At 57.6% G+C, this 16,887-nt stretch overlaps 2 protein-coding genes across 2 annotated transcripts in view; both read left to right on the forward strand.

The window, feature by feature from the left end:
- ACSF2 (acyl-CoA synthetase family member 2) overlaps window positions 1-11,124 on the forward strand; it is a 31,535-nt gene extending 20,411 nt beyond the window's left edge. Inside the window, exons 11-16 of the mRNA XM_009492369.2 lie at window positions 8,341-8,448; window positions 8,594-8,745; window positions 9,122-9,263; window positions 10,601-10,711; window positions 10,892-10,960; window positions 11,056-11,124. Coding sequence (XP_009490644.2) covers window positions 8,341-8,448; window positions 8,594-8,745; window positions 9,122-9,263; window positions 10,601-10,711; window positions 10,892-10,960; window positions 11,056-11,106 — 633 coding nt within the window. The 3' untranslated portion in view covers window positions 11,107-11,124. The remainder of the gene's footprint in view (window positions 1-8,340; window positions 8,449-8,593; window positions 8,746-9,121; window positions 9,264-10,600; window positions 10,712-10,891; window positions 10,961-11,055) is intronic.
- A 2,458-nt stretch (window positions 11,125-13,582) lies between these two features.
- Window positions 13,583-16,627, forward strand: RSAD1 (radical S-adenosyl methionine domain containing 1). The gene is given in 10 exon segments (XM_075720154.1): window positions 13,583-13,753; window positions 14,796-14,929; window positions 15,015-15,219; window positions 15,294-15,659; window positions 15,753-15,816; window positions 15,893-16,040; window positions 16,116-16,170; window positions 16,250-16,353; window positions 16,427-16,500; window positions 16,503-16,627. Coding segments are annotated over 10 exon segments (1,446 nt in total).
- Window positions 16,628-16,887: the final 260 nt, after the last annotated feature.

Raw genomic sequence — 16,887 nt, forward strand, 5'->3', positions numbered from 1 at the left:
AGGCTAAAGCAAAGCGGTTAAAAGACCCAGCGCCTGCTTCTGTGATTGTGAAGAGAGAGAGATCCAGGGGTTGTGGGGTGGGGTTTGGAAGTGGAACATTTTGAACTGATTTCCAGCCAGTTCCTGGCTGCAGCAAACAGCTGAGAGCTGAGCACATAACTGTGAGCTTGTTGAGAATTCTGCTCCTGAGGCTGGCTGCAGAGCCCCAGCGGAGCTTTTGCAGAGGCGAGACAGGCTCAAGAAAGGGAGGAAATCCAAGGGCTGACTTAGGACACAGACTGGCTTATTCACCGAGATTTCTGGGTTTTTCCATTGTTGCAATGAGGAATTAGCCAGCGCCGCCGAGCATGCTCCGGACGGTGTTATGCAAACTGCCTGGCAGCCCGCACTCTGGTCAGGGGCTGTCAGTCTGAACGGTGTTTTCATTGCATGGCTAATTTGGGGGAGGAAAGGGGCTTCTGGGGTGTGAATGTAGGTTCTGGTGAGCCTGTGGGGTAGATGAGGTTGGCCGAATGGTGATGTAATGTGGGACCTCGGTGCAAACCAGTCCATGTCAGGCTTGCAATATTTGTCAGCCCTGAGGTGCAACGCCCTGCTGTCGAGCAGATGGGGCCTCGCCACATGCCTCAGCACCAAGTGCTTCTCCTGCCTCATCTCTGGGGAGATGCTCTGACCATAGGAACTCCAGGCTCCTGCTGGAGGGACCTCCTGCAGGACTCGCTACTGCAGTTGCTGTAGGATTTAAAACTCTTCAATCAAAACAATGGTATTTTTGTTTATGCCTGATTCCGTCGGCACCGCAATGGTCATGCACATGCTTTGATCTCTGGTGTAGCTCTTTGAGTGTCTTGGTCAAGACCTTTGAGACAGCAAAAGAGGAGTTAGACAGAAGAACCCTCTGTGTATTCCTCCTTTGTCTCTCCTGTTGATCAGGACTGAGAGTGCTCCTTAAGTGTGTGCTGCTCATAAAGCTCAGACAGGGAGCGGGGTGAATGATTGGAAAAGAAAAAAAATTCACCACTAAAGCATCATCTTCTATCCACTGATTGATTTTTTTTCTTCTTTTTTTTTTTTCTCCCTCTGAGCAGCTTCAACCACCTTAGTCTTACTTGTAATCATTTGATGAACAATTCCTGCAGTTACATACCAGCTATACTGTGCAGGAGCAACTGATGGGTGAGATTTAAAATCCAGCCTATTTCTGCTGGACACTGAAGCTAGGTAGTGTATCCGTGCTCCCTCCCCGAGTGCAGCTGATGTCCGATAGTTGTTTTTCTCATCCCCTTGCAAAAAATACCAGCTAACAGCTTACCTCTTCTGCAGAGATTTCTGCCAGCATGGGTCAGACTGGAGGAAAAAGCTGGTGAGGGCCTTGCAAACTCCATCCATAAATATATCCCACCCATGTGTATTTCTGGAACAAGACCCTTTTCAGAGGTTAAACTGCCCAAACCTCAAACCATCTTCTCATCTTTCTTTCTCTGAGGATAAATTTCCCTTTCTTCTACCCTTATCTCTTTGCTGGCTGAGACTGCAGATTTCTGGGGACAGGGGCACTCTCCCTGCAGGGATGTGTGTGCTGTGGCTGGAGCAGGCAGGCTGTGAACAGGGATAAGACCTGTAGCTTCCTCGCAAAGATGCTGTGATGTAGCTGCCACGATGCTGGTGCAAGGTGGGAAGCTGTCCCTACCCCAAGGGCTCCCCGCCAGCCCAGTGACTGCAGCAGAGGTTAGGTGGATGCCGGCTTATTTTTGGTCCCTTGGTGGGGTGGCAGCAGGGCAGTGCTACTGGTGGAAAGCTCTCTGCTTCTCAGCTCCATTTCTCCAGGCACAAATGTTGAATAAAAGGAATTTCTTTCCCCTAATGTTTTTTGATTTCCATGCCTCTGTGAGCACATTCCTGTGGCGGGAGCCGGTTGGCATCTGCCACATCTGGCACGTCGCCCCTGGGGTCCTGGCTGTTTGTGTTTTCAGCTGCTCGCTGGCGGGGTCTGGTTGTCCCACACTGGGTTTTGCAGCCCTCGACTGGCCAGCAAACATCCAGCGATCCTCAAAAGCTCGCCTGGGTCCCGCTCGTGGGTGGCTCACAGTCTGGCAGTGACAATGGCAGCAGTGTCGGTGCTCCCTCTGCCGCGGTGGGATACCGCTGTGAGCTGGGTCCCGTCCAGCCCCCTACCTCACAGGTCCCCTGGGACCAGCACTGCTAGGACATCACAGAAGAGGCAGGATTATCCTGCCATCCTCTCTTTCTTAATTGATTAACAGTTCTGCAAACATTCCCCGTGCCTGGTAATTTGCAGATGCTGGACTCCCCTCCTCTCCTTCTTGGAGGCAGTGTGGGCTAAGCAAATAAATACAGGTTTTGAAACAGCATAAATATAGATTTGGGGTATTTCTTTGGTGCTGCAGGTCAGAACTGTTTTGATACAACATTGGAGATAGTCTTTTCCATGTTTAATCTTTATTTTTGTCAGTACTGACAATTCTGGCATATCAAGACAGCTGCGCATGCGTTACTCCACGTTAAAATATTCCATTGCTTGCTTAAGCCTGATTCTGTAGCTTTTAAGGGGATCTAGATCTAGTTTTGTATGTCAGCGCATGCTAGCAGTCGCCTTCTTGAAGTGGCACCAGTGTGGCTGGCCTTGGGGTCCAGGCTGGAGGCGAGGGCTCAGGCAGCTTGGGGAGGTGCCCCGGGGTGCAAGTCCTGGCCCCGTTTGCAGCTCGCACAGCACCAGCCCCTGCGGAGCTGAGCCCCTGCCTCTGCCTGGCACCGGGTGCTGGGGAGGGAGCAGGGTGGGAGAAGGTGCAAACTCTGCAGTATCTCAGGGGAGTTGTCCCACGCGCGGAGCACCCTCCAGGAGGAGGAACCTGGTGGGTGGGCATGGGGTGCCCCAGAGGGTCTCCAGGGTCCCCCCTCTTCCAGGCAGTACCTGAGGAATCCCTGACTTTCAGTGATGTGCAAGTCCGTGACAGTGGCACCTGGGGCTCTAAGTTCAGACCTGAGTTATTGTTTCTATTTGACGTGCTTGAAGGATACCCTTCACTGTGGTGTGGGGGCCCGGGCTGCTTGTTGAGCTGGAGGAGGTGGTGGTGGGTGCACCTCCTTCCTTCTGATGGTTTGCTCCCACTATAGCATGGCCTCCACCCATTGATACGTTGCCAGTTTGGCTCCCCATTGATGTCCACCCACCCTTCCCTTCTGTCTGATCCTAGCAGCTGCTGCATGATGCTCTTGGCCTCTCCTCTGAAGCTCACCCAGCCCTTGCTGCCTCTCCCCAGCCCTGCCGCGTCCACCCTGCAAGGCACCGGGCATCCCCTAGCAGCCCCCTGCTCTGCCCAGGGCTGCTGTCCTCTATGCAGCTCTTGCAGGCTCTGAAGAAGAGTGGAGCTTTCTTCCCTTGCAGAACACGACCGATCCCTGCAAGACTTCGGACTTTCCCAAATGCTCCCCAGCCACGAGTCCCCCCTGTTCTCAAAATGGAGAATTGGCTCCACTCGGTGACAACTTCCCTGCTTGTCCCCGGCCAAAGCGAGACCTTCCCATCCCATCCCACCTCATTTTTGGGGAGGACCTGACGAGTAGGTGGTTTCAGTAGTTGCAGAAGTTGCAACACAGAATGTGCTGTGAGAACATTTAAAATGCAGTATGGAAGCAACAAGATCCTGGACTTCCAGCCATGTCTTTGGTGGGAGCTGAGCTCTCCAAATCTGTGGGGATGTTACCTTTGCCGCTCGTTTTTTGCCAAGTTTCCTTCTCCAGCAGCTTTGAGCATTCAGGTAGCCCCAAACCAGTGGTTTTCCACCCTTGCAAGACTCTGCATGTTTCCTCTCACTTATTCCTTTTAATTCCACTTTTTCTAAATGCGTTGGCACCCAGCAGGAGGGAGGATGGAGTTAATTACATAGCAAAGGCCTTTTATCAAGCTGTGGATAAACCAGTAAGTAACTGCACATGCCTTTGCTGGTTGCCACTGGGCAGTGCTTCTGACATGCTGGCAGGACTGGGGAAATACTTGCAAGCCTCAAGACTTCTGCTCGGCCTGGAAAGAAGAGAGGCAGCTTTAACTCCAGACCGCGAGGAGCAGTTTGTCCTGACTGTACAATAACAGGAGGTTAATTTTCAGTGGCAGTCTTCTGGCCCGGGCAAGCTGGGTTGCCATTTTTGCACTGGTCTCCTCCTGAGGCAAAGCCATCGCGTGCTACAACACAAAGACAGTGCTTTGGGCACCTGATATTTTTGGGAACTTTTTAAGCCCCATCCAAACTGGGACTGTCTGGCAGCGATCCGGGTGGGGAGAAATGCCAACAGGGTGGCCACCCTTGGAGGTTTGTCCTACAAGACCTGCTTGTTTGTGTCCTGACGTTCTTGACACAAAGATGGTACTGTTGCGGGGGAAGGAAATGAAATCTCAGTGTGACATAGACTGGACGTGATCAGGAGCTGTTTTTTTGCAGCAGCAAAGTTGACCTGAAGGTTCAGGAATATTCCAATACAATTTGGGATAGCGGGACATCTCCAAAGCAAGGAGACACATGTCCCCAGAGGTCAGCAAAACTCAGGATGATCTTGGTAGAGAGCAGCTGAAAGAGGGAAGATCATTGCTCAGTTGAGAAAGATTTGGAGCTGGCTGTGAAGGGAAGGGCTGGGGTTGATTTTGGTGGAGATATCTGAGGCAGATGACACAGCACAGTTTAGGGATAATTAGATCCATCCGGGATGTTGCACTGAGAGGGGTTCAAAGGGTCTCTTAGAGGTCCCTTAGCACATCTCTTGGCTTGCCAGTTTGCTTTCTGTTGTTCATTACGCCTTCTTTGAAGTCTGAAAATCCCTATTATTTCGTGGTCAATTTGCTGCTTTTTTCTGAGGCCAATATTGTCTTCAGCAAAGCACAATTTCTGTAGGTTTTAGTTTGGTGGTTCAAGCCCTGCCATCATCCTCCAGCGTGGCACAACCAGAGGGTGGTGATGAGGGACATGAAGATCCTCCCTGAGCATCCTCCAGGTCCAGAGGGGGTTTCCTCCAAGGACCTCGTGCCCTCCTGCAGCCTTGACCTTCTGCTCCAGTCCCACCCAGCGTAACCCCACTTGGGGTACTGGTGGTCCTGAAGCCAGCCTTTTCCTTGCAGCCTTTCAGCAGCAGTTGAATGCGGAGGGAAGTGGGTGTTTTTATTGCCATTGAATGCTGGGGAAAGCCGAGGAGCAGAGAGCTAATGTGACTCGTTCCAAGTTATGCAGTAAATAAGCAGCATGGTTGGGAAAAACCCAGGGTCTTCAGAGTCCGCACGCTCCCCACCAGATCAGTCTGCCTCCCTAATGTTTACTAAAGAGACTGGAGTCTGATTGTTTTTACTTTATTTTTAATTTTTAGACGCTTCCTTCTTCAGGCTGTTTTGCCTGTTCCGCAGTGGCTAGTGTTTAAACAGTGCTAGCAGGAAATGTTTTTGAAATGTGCTTTAAAAAACACAGTTCTGCTAAGATGTTCTTTTTATTCCCGGTTTAGACAGAGGCTTAGGATTCACAAAGAATGAATCTCTTGTCGGTAGGAATAAGTTAGGCGGCAGTTTGTTTTGGAGCTGTCCTTGTCATTGTTGAAGGCAGGACTGATTTGTGTGCTGGGCATTGGGGGGGTCACTTGTGGTCCTCGCAGTAAAAAAGGTTTTACAGTCAATTATACTCTGTACTCTTGTAGCTCCTCTCAAAGCCCAGGGTCTGAGCTGGACTCCTTGCCTCTGAAAAGCTTTGCTTTGACATAAGATATAGCTCCAGTGGAAATTACGGAGTTGATGCAGAAATTATTGGGTGAGGTTTTCTGGACTGAATTATACCAGATGACAAGGCTAGATGATGCTAAGTGTACCTTCGGGTCTTGAAAGCTATGAATCTTTGTGGATACCTCTAAGCTTAAATTGGTATATGGGGTTTTGTGGAAGCATCATTTCATCTCATGCATCGTGAGCTGCGGCTGGGCTGGGACGATGGCGCCGTTGGAGGATGCTCCATGCGTCAGATGAGGGTTGGGAAAGACAGCAGCGCTGGCACGAGGGCTTGCTCCAGCCACTGCCTCGGTCCTGGGCATGCAGATGGGGAAAACACTATCCCAAGAGAGAAGTGCTGTCTTGGAAAGGTCAGGAGCAACATCCTGGTGTCTGGCTGCCGAGAGCGGTCCCGGTGCAGGCAGGCTGGGAGGGGAAGGCAGCAATCAGGCAGCAGACTGAAGGCTGGAGGTTCAGACCTGCGTTTCTCTCTGGGCTGAGTCGGGAAGCCCATTACTAAGGGTGTGAGGGTGTTTATGGGGACAAGCTGCCAGCCAAGGCACGGACAGCCGGTGCTTGGGGTACACGGCATGCTGCCAGGAATCTAGAGGAGCCTGGTGAGCCGCGGCACCCGCAGCATCGTCCTGCCAGGGAGCTGCCTGCTGCTGTGTCCAATTAAACTGCTGGAGCGACCCGGGGAGGCAGAAGGGGTTGACTCAGGGCTTGGCTGGGATCCTGGGGCCGACATTGCAATTGATCCAGCAGAGTAAAACAAAAATACAAAGGCACTGGGATTTTTAATAAGTGTTTAAGATCTTGGATTTGTGTCTCGTCAGTCATTTGATCCAGCCACAGGACTCATATTAGTGGGTAGGAGAGAAATCCTGTCTGAGCATTAGGTGCTGTAGGTTTCCACCCTGGCTGGGAAGCTATCATTGCGTCTGGTAGGAGAAGCCTATTTACAGTCGCTCCCTGTGGGTTGCCAGGCTCCTAGCAGAGCAGTTTGCACCAGATGGTCCCTGCAGCATCCTGGAGATGATCTCCTCCAGATTCCTGGCTAAGAGGAGGCTCCTGCAAATCTCCAGCTTGGATTCACGCTGACCCCGGTGTAGTCAAACAAGAGCATCAGCCAACGTGATGCCCACGTGTGCCCAACGTGAGATCCTTCAGCAGCCCTGAGTGGCAGAAAGCACCAGGGGCTCCCACCGGTATTATATATAGCTCGCTCGGGATATATGCATGCTTGTTCAGGATGCTTCATCACAGTACTTTGCAAAGCCCCTCATTAATTTTGGGCGCAGTGCCTGGAGTTCAGTGAGCACCGTGCAGAAGCCCTGACCGTGCAGACGTACCCTTGCAGCCAGCGGTGGAACCCAGACGTTTGCTCTAAAGGCACGACTGAGGCCTGGGTGCCAAGGCTGTAGGAAGATGGTCGGGCCCTGTTGCAGTTCGGTGGGTCAGAGCTGCTCATGCATCAGTCTGAAGATGTGGAGGAGAAAGGAGTAAACGCTTCCCACATTGGCCCTTTCCCAGCCATGCTCTCCCAGCAAAGCAGCCACTGGTGACATTAGCGGGTGGGAGAGAAACCCTGCCTGATGACACACAACATGCTGAGTGGGTTAGAGAGACCAGAGCAGTGTTCCAGCACGTCCCACCGCTGAAATGCAGCTCCCAAGAGCTGGAGGTGAAGCAGCAATTCCAGCAATGGTGCTGTCAGTGCAGGTCAGAGCTGCCCAGAGCACCTCCTGCGCAGCTCCTGCTGTCTCGGCAGGCCACTGAGTTGGGCATAAAGAGCTGGAATTTTCCTCTGAGGAGAAGTGACCTTCAGCTGAGGTGACTCATAGCCTGCCGTTGGGATTAGCGGTGAGGGAGGCTTAGCAGCGAGAAGCTTTTGTCCTGCTGTGAGGCTTTCAGTCTGTAAGTGCAGCTGCGCTGAGCATTGTGCAGCCTCGTGATGCCTTTACGAGGGTTACGGGAGCTGATGTCTGCACAAAAGGATCTGGAGCAAGCAGCCGTGCTGCGGGACATGCGGTCTCCCACAGGAGCCCACTGCTGGCTCCAGGGTTTTTCCAAAGCAATGTCCGATGTGCCCTGAGCTGTAGAAGATGCAAGGTGAACTCAGCACCTTGAGTAGATGGCTGCAAGGGCACCAAGGCAAAATCAGTGTCTGGCTGAGATGGTAGGGAGTCAACAGGACAGGGCTTGGAGAGACACATCTTAAAAAAGAGGAGGGCGAACCCTGGGGTCCTCTAAGAAAAGTAGTTGGGGTGTCAAAAGTACATGACTCCCGAAATGTCGTGGGTGGTGGGGGTCTGGAGCACAGCAATATAGGTGAGGAAGGCTGTGACAGGCAGGCGCAGTGCTGCTTTAGCTCCTGTCTCTGCCGGACTCTCTGGCAGGAGTGTCTGGAGATCCCTGCCCAGAGGCCAGGAGAGCAGTGCTTGCCTGTGACCTGAGTGACTTGTGAGAACATCCTCCTCCCACCCCGCTCTTCCCTGTGGTCATCACTAGCTTCATCTTTCCCGTGCCTGGAGCTGTGCGGTCCTCTTTCCCCTTGAGGCATGTTTCTCCTCTTGTGATTGCAGGTTGCCTATGGGACCACAGAAAACAGCCCTGTCACCTTCATGGGATTCCCCAATGACAGCATTGCCAGAAAAACTGAGACAGTGGGATGCGTCTTTCCCCACACAGAGGTGACCATGACCCTCCCCACCTGCTCCAGGTCCTCTGCTTGCAGCAGACCTCAGTCCGTCCTCCCAGTCTGGTTCTGGAGTTGGGACACGCCACCACGTTTGGCTCAGACATCCTCTACTAAGCCCTCCTCCTCTTCCATTGCAGGCAAAAATTGAGGATCCAGAAACAGGGAAGTCTGTGCCTCTGAACACTCCTGGGGAGCTTCACATCCGTGGCTACTGCGTCATGCTGGGCTACTGGGATGACCCTGCCAAGACGAGCGAAGTGGTCACTGCTGAGAGGTGGTACAAGACGGGGTGAGTCTGGAAACAGCCCTGCTCCTTCCAGTCTGATCTCTCTGTGAACCTTTGGAACAGCTTTTAGCACAGAGGCCTCAGTGCCAAGTGCCCCTGGAGATGGGGATAGTCACTTCGCTACTGGTGCGATGGGGGGCTGTGGGGGTACACCGCAGGGGCGGGAGTCACCTCCCCCCGAGCCCTGATGTTTGTGTGGACGCTGCTGATGGCAATGTCTGGCTGTAGCAGGAGGTCTTTGATCTCGTCCATGTGTTCAGGTAGCATCTCAGCTATTACCCTCCGGATACCCTGACCTGGACTCCAGAGCAGGCTGGGTGGGAGCATCAGCCACTCTTCCACCAGCTGGGTCAGGACTAAGAGTATGGTGTCATTGCAGGGACCTTGCGAGCCTGGATGAGCATGGCTACTGCAGAATTATAGGCCGTTGCAAGGACATGATAATTCGGGGAGGAGAGAACATCTACCCAGCAGAACTTGAGCAGTTTCTCCACACCCATCCCAAGGTTGAGGAGGTCCAGGTGAGCAGGAGAGAGATGGGTGGGTGAGCAGCAATGGTTCCTGCAGTGGGAAACCTGTACAAAAAAGCTGCTGGGACTGCTGCTTGGGACTTCTGCTTGGGACCTGGTTGTCTTCCCCTGTTTTCAGCATGTCCTTTTGTGTAATATTGGTCATTGAGCAGGAGGGAGAGGCTTATGGCAGGGAAGGGGCAGGCAGAGCTCCTGGCATAGGACACATCTGTTTGGGCAATCCCCTTGTGCACCAGCTTCATGCCTGCAAAGTAGTGACTGTCATTCTTCTTCCATTTTTAAACTGCCTGTCCACTTTCATAGCTCCCTCTGAAATTCTTACTTGGAAAGCAGTCTGGAAGGACAGTTTTTATTGATAAGGAATTACTAAACTCCTAAATCCAAAAAGACTCCTTCAATGAGACCCTGGAGATGAGGAGTGAGACTTAGTTTCACCCCTTTGCAAGACAGCAATGATCTGCAGCATTGAGCAGCTGCTCCCGATCTGCTGGGATTGTTCTCCTCCAGGTTTTGTGCCAGACAAGTTTTCCCATAAATAAACCACTTAGTCAGTGTTGTGCCTGTGCCAGGCTAGCATCTCTCCTTGGAACAGTCCCAGTGCAGATGGGTTGCAAACCAGCCCTGTTTATGTAGTTTCTAGGGCTTTATGTCACTGCTCTGGACTCAAAAGGATCGACGTGTCTCTAGGATTTCGAGATACCAGTTCAAGGCGGGGAATGACAGTAGGACTCTTGTGAAATAGCATGAGCAAAGTTTAGAGGGAGATCAGGCTTGGGAAGCCCATCTCCTGGTGTCACAGGCAGTGATCTACTAAGATCTGCCATTATAAGTGTTTCAACTAATCCTTTAATTCGACTTCACCCCTCTCCTGCTTTATCATCTGGAGGTCCCAAAGCATTTGAAGCAGCCTCCCAAGTCTCCCTGTTGGTCATGGAATCTGTTGCCCCATTTTTTGAGGAAGCAGAGGCACGCAGAGGGACGACAGATCCATGTTGCACCCATGATGAGCTGCTGCCTGGCTGGTCTGACTCGGCCCTCAGTTCAGTGACTTTGCAAAACCAAAGGACGGTGCTGGCATCTGGGTGCCCAGCCTGCTCTGCCATCTTTCCTCTGGGACATGGTTGGGAGGTCTTTCCAGGAGGGCTCAATGTCATGTAGAAAGCACCAGTGGGATGGTCAGGCAGCTCAAGCTGCCTTTACACAGTACCACACCATGACTCCAGCATCCTGTGATATGGGTCAGGACTCGCGCCGTTTTTCCAGCACACATACCCTGCGGGAGGAGAGGGCTGTAACTGGGGGTCACACCGTCCTTCTGTCCCAACCAGGTGGTTGGTGTGAAGGATCCGCGGATGGGAGAAGAGATCTGCGCCTGCATCCGAGTGAGGGCTGGGCAGGACTGCACCGAGGAAGAGATTAAAGCTTTCTGCAAAGGGAAGGTGGGTCTCCCGCTCCTCTGAGCCCAGTAATTCTGTTCCCTGCCAGACCAGTACACCCAGTAGCTGCTGGGGATTTGCAGATTAAACTGCAGGGGTCTCAAGCAACTGGGGATCCAGTACCAGCTGGGCAGGGTAATCTGTTCCCGGCAGGTTGCTTAGCGGTTGGTTTTCTCTTCCCAGATCTCCCATTTCAAGATCCCGCGGTACATTGTGTTTGTGGATCAGTACCCGCTCACTGTCTCGGGCAAGGTAAGAGAGGGGCTGGGGCAGGGCCAGAGCCCTGGCCTCCTGTCCCATCTGCTGTCTGAGTCTCTCCTCCTCCTCCTCTCTCCACTTTATTCCAGATTCAGAAATACAAGTTGAGGGAGCAGATGGAGAAGCACCTTCAGTGCTGAGCTTGGGAAGGTAGAGTAAAAAAGGAGATAAATCAGCCCTGCTTCAGCCAGCTTGGCGTCTGCTTTTCACCTGTGCCTTGGGCTGCGTGGTGGAGACCTTCTCTCCCTGACATCAGGCTGATGGCACTTCCAGTTAATAAAACAGAGCGCCTTTTTTTCCCAGTTGGGTTTGTTTCTTTGCCAACAGAAATACTGTGGTGTGAGGAAGGGATGCTTATTTCTGGAGTTCTCTCCTGTTACTGAAAGACCTTATGAAGGTTTTAAAATCTTGTATCTCTGAGCAATTTGGCTGCGGCCATTTCAGAGGACTTTGCAGGTCTGAACAAATGCTGGCAGATATCTTACTGATATTTTACGTCATAACGGCCTGGCCTGGCTTCCCCAGGTAGGTGAATGCTGTCTCTGCTTGGGTGTTGCTGAGACTCCTAGGTCATGTAACATAGCTGATGAACTCGAAATGAAGGGCAGGGGCTTTACAGAGTGAGACTTTGCATGGGAAGGGGCTCCCTAAAGCTGGCTGGAAAAGCTCGCCCTGTTCCCACACCTCCCCTGGGCCTTCTGACCCCACAAAGAAACTTCTCCAAGGTAGACAGATTTGGCATTGTTTATTTTGTTGTTTTGGACAAGACAGGGAGTAAGGATTTTGCAGAAATACCAAAGCTCCTGTCCCATCGGCGGTGTGAAGCAGAGCATACTCGGGACAGCGTTTTACGGGAGTTATTTGGTACCTCCCAACCATGAAACACTACTCCAAGAAGTGGAAGAGCAGAGCTCCTCTTCCTTCCTGGGAGAAGTGTCCCACCCCAGCTGGGAAGCAGAAAACGTTGCCGACTCTCACCGACTTCCCGGCTGTCTCCCTCCTGCTTCCTTCCTGAACAGGGCTAGCGGCTGAGCCTCCACCTCTGCGCTGGGGCTTTCTCCAGCGAGTCGGGGGAAACGGTGCAACAGGGAGAGAGGTGAAGCATCAGTGAGGTCTCGGTCCTGGATCTCCCAGCTGGACTGTGGGCTCTACCCATGGAAGCAGACCAAGTGGACAATGAGCCCACAGTTCGTGCCTGCTTCCTGAAAGAAAAAAACATGCACGATGGTTCATGTCAGACCCTTTCCCTACAGAGTCTCTCCAGCGCGTTCCTCCACCGTTCCCAAACTGCTCCTAGGGCTGGTGTCAGCGTGTTTCACCGACTTCACCTCTGCCCACCCCAGAGTAAGTGGGATGTGTGCAAGCAAAACTCAGGTCTCCTCCCTGCCCTGGTTTTAGGAGCCTTATAAACCCTTTCGTCCTGGAGGAGGAACCGTTGCCTGCATTACAGCAACTGCAGCCGGTGACCGTGGGGATGCAGCGTACCTCTAGGTCTGATGTCTAGGGAAGGACTTTTTACCTTCCTTTGCTTCCCACAACACTAACCCAGATGTGGGACAGGCTTGCAGTGAGAGGAGCTTCTCCTCTGGTTCCTGTCTGATATCTCCACCGTCCTCACAGCCCCTGTGCTGCCCAGAAGTGCCCCGTGTACTCACCGTAATTGGGGATTTGCTGGTAAGAAATGAAGGTGAAGTCGGCCCTGGCTTGCATGGGTAGACATACTGCTGAGAAACACAGCGAGCACCGATCACAGCCAGCACACGGGGGTAACAGGCCCCTGTCACCCCATCCCTGCTCCCCAGAGCTCCGCTCACGTCCTGGGAGCAGCGCTGCAGCGTCCATGGGTCCGAGCCCCAGCAGAGCCTGGCTTCCCCGGGAAGCTTTCCCTGCCACCCCCATCCCCTCCCCTGGGGCACATCCAGCCCTCGCCGGCCAGGCCACCTCCTGAGGTGTCCCACGGCCGTCCGGGCCCCCCCGGGACGACGCAGCCCTGCCTGCAACTACTCACAGGAGCGGAATGGCCGACCCTCGCGGCTGGCAGCATGGCCTCGGGGCGCGGGGCTGCGGGCGGGCTCCGGGGCCTCTGCCCTTCCCCGGGCCTGGGCCCCGCTCTTATAGCACCCAGCTCGGAAAGCCCCGGGGGTCTTCCCGGGCAGGGGGAGTTGCGTCAGGGGTGGGTTACTCCCCCCGCTCCTGGCCTGGGAACGGGAATCTGCAGTCACAGCTTCTGTCACTGGCATTTCTCACTTCCCCATGGCTATTAATAGTGCAGATCGGAAAAAATAGTGTCTGGGACCGTCAACACTGGGTTTGCACAACCCTGCGCGGAGACACGCCACGGCTCGCCGCTCGCAAAAGCTGAGCAGCCTCTGCACGGGAAAACCCTTCTCCAGCCGCGGAGGGGGGGCGGCTCCCGGGGGTGCCCCCGCCTCCTCGGGGCCGTCTGCCCGGGCCGGCCTCGGCGGGGGGGACATCGCCCCCGGCCGCCATCCCCGGCGCATCCGCGCTGGAAGCCAAGGGCTCTGCCCGCCGCCGCCCCGGCACCGCCGGACCCCGGGGTGGGCCGGGCGAGGCTCGGTGCCCGCCTGGGGGCGGTGCCGCGGCCTGCGGGGCCCGATGGCGGCGCGGGGGTGGCGGCCGGCGGCGGCGATCGCTGCGGTGCGGCCCGGCGGGGGCGGCCCGGGAGGGAGACCGGGACCGGGACCGGAACCGGGACCTGCCTGGACACCGGCCCCGGAGGCGGCCCCGGAACCGGCCGCCCCCGCCACAGCCGCGCTCTACGTGCACGTGAGCGGGGACCCCGGGCTTGCACACGTGGGGGTGCACGGGAACCCTGGGCTTGCACACGTGGGCGGAGGGACCCCCGGGCTTGCACACGTGGGCGGAGGGACCCCGGGTTTGCACACGTGGGGGTGCACGGGAACCCCGGGCTTGCACACGTGGGCGGAGGGACCCCCGGGCTTGCACACGTGGGGGTGCACGGGAACCCCGGGCTTGCACACGTGGGCGGAGGGACCCCGGGCTTGCACACGTGGGGGTGCACGGGAACCCTGGGCTTGCACACGTGGGCGGAGGGACCCCGGGCTTGCACACGTGGGGGTGCACGGGAACACCTGGCTTGCATACATGGGGGTGCACGCGGGACCTAGGGCTTGCACACTTGAGGGAAGGGACCTCGGGGCTTGCACACGTGAGGGTGCACGTGGGACCCTGGCACTTGCACACACTGGGGAGTGAATGTGGGACTTTGGGGCTTGCACACGTGCGTGTGCATGCAGGACCCCAGGGCTTGCACACTTGAGGGAAGGGACCTCGGGGCTTGCACACGTGAGGGTGCACGTGGGACCCTGGCACTTGCACACACTGGGGAGTGAATGTGGGACTTTGGGGCTTGCACACGTGCGTGTGCATGCAGGACCCCAGGGCTTGCACACTTGAGGGAAGGGACCTCGGGGCTTGCACACGTGAGGGTGCACGTGGGACCCTGGCACTTGCACACACTGGGGAGTGAATGTGGGACTTTGGGGCTTGCACACGTGCGTGTGCATGCAGGACCCCAGGGCTTGCACACGTGGGGGGGATCCCAGCCTTGCACGTGTCACGGGGCACACGTGGGGCTCCCCTGCCATGCACGCGTGGGTAGTGCTGAGCGGGTCCCCAAGCTGTGCACATTAAGCATGGCACCTATGGGGCACACACCTTGTGCCCCTGGGGCAGGTGGGGAGCGTTGGGGCCTGTGCATGGGGCTGGGGCTGCCCCCCCCCCCCCCCCAAGTGGGGTGCCAGTTGGTGGGGGTGCAGCCATCCCCCACAGCACCCTGTGCCCGCAGTGGCCCTACTGCCGCAAGCGCTGCTCCTACTGCAACTTCAACAAGTACGTGGTGCCAGCGGTGGACGAGGCGGCCGTGCGCGCCTGCCTGGTGCGGGAGGCAGGCACCCTGCTCCGCCTCAGCCAGGTGCAGAGGTGGGTGCACAAGGGGGCCTGGGGGGGGGGCATGGGGCCCTTTGGCATGCGCCTGCCCGCAGCCTCCCCACCCTCTGCCCTGCAGCGTCACCTCTGTCTTCTTCGGCGGGGGTACCCCCAGCCTGGCCAGCCCCCGCACCATTGCGGCAGTGCTGGAGGCCGTGGCAAGGGCTGCCCACCTCCCCGCCGGCGCCGAGGTCACGCTGGAGGCCAACCCCAGCTCCGCCGGCACACCGCGCCTTGCTGGCTTCAAGGCGGCCGGCGTCAACCGCCTTTCCATTGGCGTCCAGGTGAGAGGGGCTCACCCCTGTCCCGTCCCCTGCAGCCCCCTGTGCCCCTCACTGACACCGCGCTCCCTCCACAGTCGCTGCATGACGCCGAGCTGCGGCTGCTGGGCCGGGAGCACACGGCGGCGGAGGCGCGGGGGGCCGTGGAGGCGGCGCGGGGGCTCTTCCCCGGCCGAACCTCCATCGACCTCCTCTTTGGGCTGCCGGGGCAGAGCCGGGGTGCCTGGGCCCAGGGGCTGGAGGCGGCGCTGGGGCTCTGCGACGACCACGTCTCCCTGTACCAGCTGACGCTGGAGCGGGGCACGGCGCTGGCGGCACAGGTCTGGGGGGGGGCCCTGCCCACACCCCCTGAGGACCTCCTGGCCGACATGTACCAGACCGCCTGTGCTGTGCTGGTGGCCGCTGGCTTCCGGCACTACGAGGTCTCCAATTTTGCAAGGAAGGTGGGGTGTCCCCCATGCTGTGTCCTCCCCCCCATGCCACACTCCCCCCAGCAGGCTCAGACCCGCCTCACCCCATGCAACGCTCTCCCCCAGGGCGCCGTCAGCACTCACAACCTCTCGTACTGGCGGGCTGAGCAGTACATCGGTGTGGGGCCGGGTAAGCCGGGGTGACAGCGGGGGGGACGTGCATGGCCATGCGTGCCCCCTGAACCCCATTGCCCCCGCTGTTGCAGGGGCGCACGGGCGGTTTGTGCCGTGGGGTGAGGGCGGCTGCGGCCGGGAGGCCCGCGTCCAGACGCTGGAGCCTGACGCCTGGATGCGGGAGGTGCAGAGCCGGGGGCACGGCACCAGGAGCCGGGTGGTGCTGAGCCCGCTGGAGCAGTGAGTACGGGGGTGCCCCCCACCCTCCGTGTCCCCCCCCACCGTGCTGCCCCGCAGCTCTCCATGTGCCCGCAGGCTGGAGGAGGTGCTCGCCCTGGGACTGCGCACGGACGAGGGCGTCACGCACGAGGTGAGGAGCCACGCGTGGGGGAAAGCAGAAGGGACCGTGGCCCAGCGCTAACGACCCTCTCCTTGCCCTGGGCATGCAGCGCTGGCGGCACTTCTCCCCCCACCTCAGCCTGGAGGCCGCGTTCGGGGCGCCGGGGGAGGCGCAGGCCCTGCAGCAGCAGGGCTGGCTGGCCCTGGACGGCGGGTGAGCCCCGGGGGTGCCGGGCGGCTGGGGGCTGCTGCGCCGAGCCGGGGCTCAGCCGCCGCTTCTTCCCCAGCGGCCTGCGCTGCACCCGGGAGGGCCTGGCCGTGCTGGACTCGCTGCTGCCCGACCTACTCTGCCAGCTGCAGCGCCGCTGGGCCCGGCGCGGCCCGGCAGCGGGGCCCCGAGGAGGAGGCCGACGGGGGACAGGGCCGGTGGCGAGGCCGCGGGGTGCACCGGGCTCGGGGAGACTGTAAGCGGCGGCAGCGGAGAATAAAACACGAGAGCCGCGCGCGGGCCGAGGGGGGTGCGGGAGCGGCCCGAGCGGGGCCGCTCCCGGCCGCTGCCGCACTGCGCATGCGCAGCGCGCCGGCCTGGCGGCGCGGGAGCTGGCGCCTGCGTGCGGCGGCCGGCGCGGCCCCGCCCCCCGGAGGCGGTGCCGGGAGCCGCGGCGGCGGGGCCGCGCTGCGCGGGCGGCGTTGCCATGGCGCCCGGGCGCGGAGCGGGCCGGCGGGACGCGGCGGCAGCCCCGACCCG

Source organism: Pelecanus crispus, chromosome 12, assembly GCF_030463565.1.
Source record: "Pelecanus crispus isolate bPelCri1 chromosome 12, bPelCri1.pri, whole genome shotgun sequence".
NCBI classification, from domain to species: Eukaryota; Metazoa; Chordata; class Aves; order Pelecaniformes; family Pelecanidae; genus Pelecanus; species Pelecanus crispus.